This window comes from Brachypodium distachyon, chromosome 3 (assembly GCF_000005505.3).
Source record: "Brachypodium distachyon strain Bd21 chromosome 3, Brachypodium_distachyon_v3.0, whole genome shotgun sequence".
NCBI classification, from domain to species: domain Eukaryota; kingdom Viridiplantae; phylum Streptophyta; class Magnoliopsida; order Poales; family Poaceae; genus Brachypodium; species Brachypodium distachyon.
In genome coordinates this window covers 53,851,383-53,862,171 of record NC_016133.3, presented here as the reverse complement: position 1 = coordinate 53,862,171, position 10,789 = coordinate 53,851,383, and the positions used below count along the sequence as shown (strand labels likewise).

General features: G+C 46.8%; 2 protein-coding genes across 3 annotated transcripts; both read right to left on the bottom strand.

Annotated features, from left to right (window-relative positions):
- Positions 1-3,375: 3,375 nt before the first annotated feature.
- Positions 3,376-4,846, bottom strand: LOC100836557. Its single transcript, XM_003570190.4, has 2 exons — positions 4,510-4,846; positions 3,376-4,180 (listed from the first exon to the last, which is right to left on the bottom strand). The coding sequence occupies exon 2, from the start codon at positions 4,039-4,041 to the stop codon at positions 3,652-3,654; it is 390 nt and encodes a 129-aa protein (XP_003570238.1). The 5' UTR covers positions 4,042-4,180; positions 4,510-4,846; the 3' UTR covers positions 3,376-3,651.
- Positions 4,847-5,600: 754 nt separating this feature from the next.
- Positions 5,601-10,484, bottom strand: LOC100836252. Of its 2 annotated transcripts, none has more exons than XM_024461808.1 (2): positions 10,031-10,484; positions 5,601-6,410 (listed from the first exon to the last, which is right to left on the bottom strand). In XM_024461808.1, the coding sequence occupies exons 1-2, from the start codon at positions 10,365-10,367 to the stop codon at positions 6,370-6,372; spliced, it is 378 nt and encodes a 125-aa protein (XP_024317576.1). In that variant the 5' UTR covers positions 10,368-10,484; the 3' UTR covers positions 5,601-6,369. The 2 variants fall into 2 exon arrangements, with proteins under 2 accessions (XP_024317576.1, XP_003570237.1); XM_003570189.4 differs by lacking the exon at positions 5,601-6,410 and adding an exon at positions 6,567-7,260 and having other exon boundaries at positions 10,031-10,452.
- Positions 10,485-10,789: the final 305 nt, after the last annotated feature.

Here is a 10,789-nt window from a genome sequence, read left to right as displayed (position 1 = left end):
AGCCACACGCAAATCGTGAAGTTAATGGCTGCCGGCCTGCCGCGGCTTCCTTCCTTCCTGCACGCATGCATGTCTGCTCGCGCAGGCGGTCAAGCTTGACCGGCCGGCGTCTTAAAGGCCGGCGTCGTAGCACCAAGAAGACAGGAGAGCAATATCCGTTCTTATATCTCATTGCTCGTAATAAGTGTGATACCTTGGCTCATGTTCTCGCTTCTTTCTCTTTCAATATGTCTTTCAGATGAAGTCTTGTCGAACCAAAATTGATGACTTGGACAGAACTTCTAACTCGTCTTATTAACGTCAATTTTTCTCTTGAGAGAGACATTTTTATTTGGAACCTCCTTCTCAGTGGAATGTTCTCGGTTAAATCAATGTACCAGGGTTTAGTACATTCTGACATTCCGAATTTCAACAAGGGGTTATGGAATCTAAAGATTCCTCTAGAGATTAAAAAAATTCTTTGGTTCTTGCGGCGCGACGTCACTTTAGCTAAAGACAACTTGTTAAAACACAATTGAAATGGGAGCTCAAAGTGTTATTTCTGTCATGAAGATGAGAATATAACACACCTTTTTTTTTCAGGTGTTGCGTCTCTCGTTCTGTGTGGTTAATAGTCCAAATAGTTTCTAATCTTTTTTCACCTTGCGATGCCTCTCATATGTTTGGGTCATGATTACGGGGGGTTAATAAAAGGTTGAGGGCGCTTCTTATGCTTAGAGTTGCCGTTTTATGTTGGACAATTTGGTTATGCAGGAATGATGTTGCGTTTAATAGAAAGTATTTAACTTTTCCATTGCAGGTCTTGTATTCTTGCACTCGTTGGCTCCGTACTTGGTCTATCCTCCTCAAGCCAGAGGATCGTCAGCTGGTTCTGATAGCGTGCAACAAGTTGGAGCAAGTGGCCAGAAATTTTTTTATCCACAATGGGTGCCGGTCTAGCCGAGTCTGCATAGAGATGTTACTTCTCTTTCAATGTAATAATTTATTTTTGTCTCGTGCTTGGTGGCTGTGCGCGTTTCGACGGAAAGACCGGGATGTGATGCTTCGTGTGTACCAATCGATATGCGGTCGAGAACAATAAAAATTTGCATTTTCGAAAAAGACCAGTGAGCTCGGGGCCCCGGCACGGTGAAGTCGCGGCCATGCCAGCCGGCCCAGGTCACCACCGGCCCTGCACCCGAGAGAGTCGCAAAGTGGCGCAGCCTTTTTCCGAAAGCCGCTGCCCCTCGTTGCGTGCGCGTGTCCGGACTCCGGACTCGCGGCCTTGGCTTCTGCCGCGGACAGTGGGGAGCCTGCCGCAACCTCTGCGTCCGTCTAGCTCCGAATTGAATCCGAGCAGTTGTTAATGAAGGGAAACGACTACGCTGCTTGCGTTGCTTTCTGGCGTCGGCGTCTGACTTACTGGGTGCCTGCGCTGGCCGGAACCACCTTTTCTGAAGCCTCAACGGAGATTTGGTTAGATGTGATTTGGCCTTTCTTCCTAGGTCCCTTTGAGTCTAAGGAACTCCCAAAGGATTTTTGCCTCAGAAATTTTTCTATGTGGTTTGTTTGATTCAAAAGATTACAAACCATAAAAAAAATTACTATCTTCGCAAAAAATAAGAAACTTTTACTAGGTTTTGTAGGGAAAATTTCATCTATTCCAACCTCATTGTAAAAATCTTATGTTTTTCATGTACACAATCAAACTCATCTAATTCTTGTAGTATTGAAAATGGCATGCCATTCTGACCCTGTATATTTTCTATTCCTACGTTTTGCAAATCCTGTGAATAAAATAGGCCCTTAATTTGAAATTACCTAATGTTTCGTTTGTCAGAAAGATCTGTCGAGTGCTACTTGCTAGACTTCTGGAACGCTACACGCCGCTGCCATGAAAAAACGTACGATTCTTCTTATGTTCATTTGGCATGTGTGGCAATTACATCATGATTTGCAACATGACAAATCAGTCCTAAGGTTGTGTGTTTCGAGGGATAAACATTCTTGTATAAGAAGTATGTCGCTCAGAATTGAGGTCCCCATTGATCTTGTTGTAGGGCTTTGTTTGCGATCCTCACCGGCGATGGGTCCCCGGGTGGGGGTGGTGGTGGTGGTGTCGGCTGTTGTTTGACGATATCGTGGCATGGCGTTAGGGCGGAACCCTAGAGGGTGGGAGGCTGGGAGTTGTGGTGTCCTGCATGCGGGGCTCGTAGCTCACGTGGTGGCTGGCTTCCATGGTCGTAAGGGCAGCGTGTCCTCTAGCGAGTGGTGTACAGTGGCAGTGGTGCGATGTCCGTTTGTGCTCTGTTTTGGTTAGAAAGAGTCCTTGTTGAGGTGAAAACATGGCCTCACGTTGTTTAGGGCTGACCGCGATGACGCCCACAAGCATCACCTTCTTCCCAAAGGTGTCATGGCGGCTTCTCTTCGTTATTCTTGTGCACCAGGTGAAATTCCTAGATCCTTTTTCAAGGCACCACATTAGACATGGTTCGCCACTCTTTCAAGGTTTGTCCTTTGTGGGCTGGGTCGTTCGTTGACATGCCGGCGTTGAGCCATGCAAAGGTCCCCTCTCATGACGGAGATTGATGATGTGGCACGTTCTTATGATGGTCTTGTCGTTTCATCCCTCCTCGTTAACAATTCATTTCTTCGGTTTCGCTTCTTCGTTGTCATGCTTCCTTCGGTCCGGCTTGCGATGCGTTATGTACCGCCCAGGTTTCTTTGTGTAGACCTGCTTCATGGAGCCTTGTTTCATTTAGAGGTGCAACTTGGTGACCCTCAGAGTACCATTTGACCCTCTTTAGTTCAAACAAATGAACTAGTTTTCCAAAAAATTGTGTCTTTTTAAAATTTTAGTTCATTTGTTTGAACTAAGGAGGGTAAAGGGTACCCTGAGAGCCACCCTTTTGCAGCCCTAGTTTTATTGTGCTATCCTGATCTTGTGTGCATGAGCGTGGCTCTTTCTTGTAAGCTGGTTTCAGCATTTTGTACAGTGATGCAAGCGGGTTCCCGCGAAGGAGATCCCGCTTGTATCCCTAATTTTGTATCATTCGCCTGTTTGGGTGTTCTTAACTGAACGTCAGGCAAACGTCAGGCTTCAGCCTTTTATCTAACAGAGATAGGTTTCTCCAAAGCTATTTGAAGTAGTTGTTAATGATTTCCAAAATTAAATGAAAATTGTAAGAAAACCCCTACAATATATACACTTATACAGATAGGAACCAAATTCACATTCGCGAGGCCTAAAACTTACTCCATAAAGGGAAGTTCTCAGATTCAATAATCAGATCAGGATAAACCCATCTTAATTTTCACCTCTAAATATCATGGCATGTAAAGAACATCATACAATAGGACGGTAAGAGGGCAAAGAAGAAGGTGCGCCAGACGATCAAAACTGCAATACTACTAGAATCTCTAGCTATTCCCAAGTAAAACTCTGCAAAAAGCAGACCAGAAAACAGTGCTAAGCGTAGAACAGCCGAACAAGGTACGTTGGTGTACAACTAGTCCATACATTTTGCGCCAACATGAACACAAATCTGAGCACTCAGTACATGCTTGTTTACATCTTGCATCATTGCGAAACTACTAATTGAAAGGCCAGGATGGAAAATTTTGAAGACTACCTGGTACCGAAAATTGTATGGGAATCGATGGCTCATTGGCTCACTTGCATTCTAGGCCTGCTTCCGCTGCTCGCCGGGGCGTGCTTTTCCTCCGGTTCCCAATCTGCCTGAACCCATTGGTCCTAGCAGATTCATCGCTGCTTGATCGAACACTAGAATTGCTGTTCTCTTCCAGGACAACATTGGGGCTCTCTTTCAGTGGCCTGCCTCTCTTGCTACCAGCACTAGCTTTCAGTTTGGCATCTTCGTCACCACCATCGCCATCTTCAACAAGATTTTCGACATCGACTTGTTCAACCTTATCGGCGAAGTGCTTCTGCGGCCTTCCCCTCCTCTTCCTTGCAGGCACAACCTCTTCGCCGCTGCTTACTTTCTCATCGTGGCTCCTGGCAATAGTCAGCTTCCTTCCTCTGCCTCTGCCTCTGCCCATTGATTCAACTCACCAGTGCTAGCAAGATATTATTGGTTTGGGCAAGCACTGAAGCTGCTGCTTCTGTTTTTCGGATTGCTTGCTGAAACTGAAGTATCACAGAGTGCTACTCTAATCCAGCTAAAGATACGCTAGAAATCTGCAGTAGTAGTATCAAGAACATGCCGTTACATAACAAGTTAATCTGGACTAGATGTTCTATTGAGTTCTTGGAGTTCGGAGGTAATAATGAACTATGATTCTTATTGAGATCCATGGCAATCAAGAAATTGCAAATTCAGATCAAGCAACATAAATATCCAGATTGAAGCTATATAAAACAGCAAACAATACGCATCTGATCAAACCAAACTTAAATCTTTTACAAAATAATTCCTGAAAGAAAGCAAGAAACAGAAACACGGACTGATTCAACAGCTGAACCATTTCTTAGATTCGTAGTTCATGGATGAAAAACAAGAAACTGACCTGACATAAAGCTGGCTTCTACTCAAAGCAGCGTCGTTAATCCCCGCTTAAAGATGGAATTTTTGCTGGTGCTTGAGGGGAGAAAAACGATGGATCGGTGGAAATCTTTGGTTTCCGATGCCGAAAGTACCGCAGATCGGGAGGTTATATCAAAGATTGATATGTGGTGTGTGGGAAGCAGAAGGGGACTCTTATCAATGAACAGCTAGTGCTCTGGACTTCTGGATGGCTGAGCTCCAATAGCTGCTGGGGGAGCAGCAGGCAGCAGCAGCAGCAGCTGGGGGAGAGAGAGAGAGGGATTTGGTTCCTTTCTTGAGGCTTTCTAAATAGAAGTACTATAGGAGTATTGTTGAGGGGTCATTTCCTGTTTGTTTATGGTTTTTACTTGCAGTCTACCAACCGTTGAAAAGCGTGTGTGAGAGTTCTTGGCTTCTTACCAGTTTGTACATTAAAATAGCAAAGCAACATGGATCCCTAGGAACGTGGTTTACTTTTACCACGATGGTATTTTTGTTCAGTGCTGGCGGAGGTTTAATACTATCAATAGCAGTAGACGGCAGTTACCCAACAGCTGACAGACCCCCACTCCATACAGCCATGTTCTACTATTTACCGCACAGCACTAACCCTGTCCTGCACTCCTGCATTTTCTACTCACCATGATACCAGCGTAAGCAACATCTTGGGAGTCAACATTGTTAACTCGCTACAGTAAAATGGTATTTATAACTTACCAGACAGTAATTAGACAAGGCCAAGCCCACTCCAGCTCCTGTGGCAAGTGGCTCCATTAAACTATTCTGAATCCTGACAGAGTGCTGCACCATGATTGTTTTCTCTTTACTTTGAATTTGTATTCGTCCATCTTTTTTCTTTCCTTTTTACATTTACCTGCTTGGGTTTGAATTTGGATCAAGGTGTAGATCAAGTACCCAGCTAGGAAGATGGCCAGGGGCCAGGGCAGTGGAACCACCGTATCTGAGGTACTTGCAGCTCCTGATGTGATGTCCTGCTCGTCCCTACTGAGTTACTGTACTTAAATTCTCACCGCTAACTTGTGAACCGGGCATGCTTTGCTCTGAGAACTGTGATTAAAAATGACCCAGATTTATGAACATACATTAATTAATTTTGTACAATAAAAAACGTGATTTACAAGTTTTACCAAGATATTTCTTCCCACTGTCGGCAAAATCTTAATTTCCCATACATGCTTGGACAAATCAGTATATTGCCCTGTGCTGCTGTGCAGTTGGATATCTTTTGTCATCAAATATGCAATCCACCATGGTCCAGATGCATGAGACGAAGAGAAAGGCTGCGCGTTTCATCACCCATCTCTGGATCTGCATGTGCTGTTTCATGCGTCGCATCAGCGGTCAGCTGAGTACAGTTTACGCTGAGCTGAGATGCAGATTTTGCAAATAAAGCGAGGGGAAATTAGGACCACGACCCTTGATGCCGCTGCAGATCCACACCATTTTGCAGACACAGAAAGGCTGGAAAATGGTCTAGGCACCAACCACAGGAGGATCAGACATTCAGGGTAGGGCCCTCTTGATTCAACTCAAATCCAACACGTTCCCTTTCAGAATACAATCCATGCCGAGCGAATTTTCAAGTGGATCTTGTTCTTGAAAAGTTGGGGGCCGACAGTTGTTTCCCCCGCCCATGGTTCCTCAGCACTTAGCTGATAGCTGGTATTTTGGCCAACGAACAGCAGGCAAGGAGGGTAGTTCGTTGCATTTTATTCCCATCTCCAGTTTGCTCATCATACAGGTTTTGGAGCTGAAAATCAAATCTGTTGAATGTTGCTGTCCAGTCAAGATGTATCGACAGCGTTACGTTCATCTCAAGTTTCTAGCCACCATTCCTCGTCAGAAGGCCCACTCGCCACCAGCCTGATAACAAAGAATAAGACATGAGATCAACATCAGTCATATACTCTTCCCCCCCCCCCCCCCCCTCCCCCCCACCCAAAAAAAAAACATCAGTCATATACTCATATATAATCTATGACAAAGCTAACGTTTAACAAACAGGTCTCATACAGAAAGAGACAGAAACTACCTGAACCCAGCAGGTTCTATTATCATGGTGTCAGTACAATGTTTGAAATGGAAGGATAGCTACCATTCACAAGCAGAGGCATGAGTGCAGATACAAAACAAGCCAGTCATTACAGGAGTGCAAATAGCAAGTTGATCACTATGTCACGGTGGAAACAAGATTTTCTGCACAGTTGCATTGCTGCACCTAAAACTCCTATTACACCCAGCTTTAGAAAAAAGCTGATTGGATTGGTATTTGGAACACAACACCCGGTGTACACATACAGCATGAGAAATACAGACGTACTATCCAGTAGTTTGCTTTCTTTCATCACTACAATCTTTGCACACTTCAACACAATTTAAGTGCATTATTTGGGCAAAGACTTGATGAAATTGACAATGAGATCTACCATCTGGGCATCAAAAGCAGGACCTTCCATTTGGAAGTGACCGGCTCCTTCAATCAAGTGTGTATCAACCCGTCCAGCCGCAGACTTGAGCTTGTTTTGCAGCTGCTTTACGCTTGTAAAGCCGTCTTTAGTTCCCATGACGAATAACTTTGGTTTCTCAGACTTGATGATAGCATCATGATGTCTGCCGAATAGGATCGAGGCCATTAAACCAAACGGGTACCCGATGCTAACATAACCAAACACTTGGTCAACCTTATCAACTGCAGATCCCGCAATTGGTGCCCCTGTAACAGGAAATTAGATGGAGAGACATGACCAAACATGATTCAATAGCTACATGAAGGAATGAAGAAAACTTTTTGGCAGAATGGTTTTATTGTTATCCTGATTCGATATTTTCTTTGGTGCACTAAAACAAAAGTTCCCTTTCCTGTATTAGGTTGGAGTTGCTTTATACAGTTGTTTTTTTCGAAACGGAGGCAAAAGCTTTGCCTCATCTCATTAAATAAGAAGGAGTTCGAACAAGGTTGAAAGGAAAAAGAAAAGAAAAAAGGCAACAAAAGCCTACTCTCCCAGCATAATACTACTCATATGCTTAGCGCCCGCGAGCGCCCAATTGCGAGCTTCATTCTTGATCTTGTAGAAGATAATAAGCGGCATGGTCGAGATGTTACGGAAGACCCTCGCGTTTCTTTCGTTCCAAAGCTCCCAAGTGACCCGCATGGCGATAGAAGCAATCGCCTTCCTTCTCATGCCAACTCCCAAGATGTTGGAATCCCACCACTCCCGCACCGAGTTGGTGTCTTGCCACGAACTTGGGTTGAGCTCAGCCAGCCCCAATCAATCCCTAACCATCAGCCAAATGTGGATAGAGAATCTGCAAGAAAAAAGAATATGCGCCGCGGTCTCAGGTTCCCTCTTGTAGAGCTGACATATACCGCAATTCGGCCAACCACGCTTCTCTAGCCTGTTTGCGGTCCAAACTCTGTTGTTGAGCACGAGCCATGCAAAAAACTTGCATTTGGGGGGCGCCCAGTTTCCCCACACCGCCGGATTCATGGAGGTGAAAATTAACCCGGCAAATTGCACCTTGTAGGCAGACATGGTTGAGTAGACCCCAGAACTAGAGAGGTTCCAAGATATATCGTCGTCGATTCCGTCGTAGAGGCGAACGTCTGAAAGTAGGGTCCAGAGCTTCAGAAAATCTTGCAAGTGCTGGGTGGAAAGACCATGCTGAACATTGATATGAGACACCCAAGCATGGTCTTGCATGGCATCCCTGACGCACATGCGTCTCTTCTTAGAGATAGAGAAAATGGTCGGCGCAATATCCTTAGGCTTCTGACCTTCAAGCCACGGCGAGTGCCAAAAGCTTGCCTTACGGCCGTCGCCAAGGGTGATAGACGTCTACACGTAGAAAAGGTCCATGTCTGCGTTATCGCACGGGTTGCCAGAACCCACCCAAGCGCGCTCAGACTCCTTCCACTCTAACCAAGGCCACCGCAGCCTAAGCGCCTTGGAAAACTTCTCGAGGTCAGAATCCTCAACCCACCCAAATTGGTTGGGCGACAAACCATGCCCCAATTAATCTTGCACTTGCCACCTGAGACTTTATCGGTGCCGGCCCATAGGAAGGCCCTTCTAACTTTATCAATGCTCGCCATGACACCTTGGGGAAGGGCCAGCGAGGTGAGGTGGTAGGTTGCCTGGGCTGAAATGACAGATTTGACAAGAGTGGCACGCCCGGCAGCCGTGATGAATTTCCCTTGCCACGTGACTAGTTTCCCGGCAATTTTATCCTCAAGGTGCTGGAAATCAGACCGACTAAGGCGATGCACAGAAAGGGGGAGACCAAGGTACCGCATAGGGAAGGAAGAACGCACAGATGGAAAGCATTGAAGCACCGAATAGAGGTCAATACCGGAGCATCTAATGGGAGCAACCAAACTCCTCTCCAAATTTGTCACCGGACCAGTGACTTCACCGAAGCCCTCGAGAATATGTGTGAGCTGCTCGATGTCCTCTTTGAAAGGGGCCACAAAAATAGCCGCGTCGTCAGCATAAAGGGAGGTGCGGATGCAAGCGCCACGCCCCCTCAACCTGTGCAGATTCCCCCTCTGCGTGGCCAAATCAAGAAGGTTCTGAAGAGGGTCGATAGCGAGCACAAAAAGGAGATGGGAGAGGGGGTCCCCCTGACGAAGGCCCCGACCATGCCTGATGGGCGTCCCCGGAATCCCATTGAGCAGCACCCTAGAAGAGGAGGTGCAAAGGAGCGCCGAGAGCATATCTCTAAAACGATGTTGGAAGCCCCTTCTCTGCAGGAGGTCAAGAAGGTAGTACCATCGGACAGAGTTAACATAACAAAATCACAAGACCTTTAGATGTCAATCTAGTTAGGAGTTCAGGGAGATGTGCTGGGTAGGGGTAAGTAGAGTAGGTGTGAATAGCAAGATGTAAAGCACACCTCATTACTCCCAAGTCAATACTAATCGTTAGGACAGAAAAAAAATGGCCAAAAATAGGTATAACACAAGTGTCTGACAAAATGCCAAGGCTACCCTATAGTATTGCCTACACTGAGGATTAGCTGTAAATAGTGGTGGTAACCTAGCAACAAAGATGGCTTCTGAGAAGAATGGGGTTACCCAAAACAAAAGGAAAAGGCGTCATCACGACCTCTTTAGTCTTATGGGTTTCGTAGCACCTACTCAACAGCCCCGAGCACAAATCAGTGAGTAGTACCCAGCTGTTAGTTCGTTCTTTCTGGACTTTGGGGAAATGGTATGAGTATATCTGAAGGCAAATTCGATGATGCCAATTCAGATGAAGAAGTTCAAACGTGAAATACATCAACTATTCCTATTTGGCCTTAGGTCAAGATAAGAGCTTAATTGTCAACTGCCTATTCCATTTGTTCATACAGTTTCAGCAGAGCTACTTGTTTGGTCAATTTGATTACCGGCCTCGCTGACTCTCGCGACGAGGAAAATTGAAAAGTACGGAGAGCGAGAGAAAAAAAAAGGGAGGCATCGTCGGTGTTAACTGTTAACCTACCGGCGGAGGAGCCGACGAGGAGGATGGCGCGCGGCTTGAGGTTGTCGGCGACCCAGCGGCAGACGGCGACGACGTCCCCGACCTCGCTGGAGCCGGTGAGCGAGGCGCGGCCGGTGGACCGCCCGGCGCCGCGCATGTCGAAGGTGACGGCTCGGTAGCCCCGTTGGGCGAGGCCCTGGGCCATGCCGCGCAGCAGGCCCTGCACGCCGCCGAGGATCGTGTATGGGTGCACCAGCACCACCGCCACGTCCTCCGCTTCCTCCACGGGCGCCGCCGGCTTGAACAGCCGCACGCTCAGCTTGGCGCCGCCCCCCGCGTCCAAGGTCGTCCACTCCATCCCGGCCGGCCAGTCCACTCCGGGGCAGTCGAGCCGCTTCCTCTCGATTTGATCTGCCTTGACTCCGGTTGGTTTCCTTTCTTTTAGCCGAGTTTCCGTTTGTTGGGCTTGTTTTTTTTTTCTTGAGCGAATTCCATTTGTTGGGTTGTTGCCGTAGTAATTGCTGAGTGGGCTGTAAACCTGTAACGGTCCAATCAACTCAGTCCCGTCCCTCTCATGGGCTGTGGGCTTTAACAGGCCGGTTGAATATTGTACTACATGGACTTGTGACTATCTTTTGCTACTTTGTCGCTGCTCTCTCTCCAGACAAACCGTTTCCATTGATCTGCGTACCCTAGTTTCAAGCTTTCCGGCCATGTAGGGCTCATGTCGTGTTAGCTACTCCAGCTGCCAGCTCCCCCAAAAAAACAGCAGCTGCCAGC

Coding starts and splice junctions, on each gene's coding strand:
- LOC100836557 (XM_003570190.4), bottom strand. CDS start 4,041: ATGGGCAGAGGCAGAGGCAGAGGAAGGAAGCTGACTATTGCCAGGAGC.
- LOC100836252 (XM_003570189.4), bottom strand. CDS start 10,367: ATGGAGTGGACGACCTTGGACGCGGGGGGCGGCGCCAAGCTGAGCGTG. Junction 7,261..10,030: donor CCTCGTCGGCTCCTCCGCCG/GTAGGTTAACAG, acceptor TTCCTGTTACAG/GGGCACCAATTGCGGGATCT.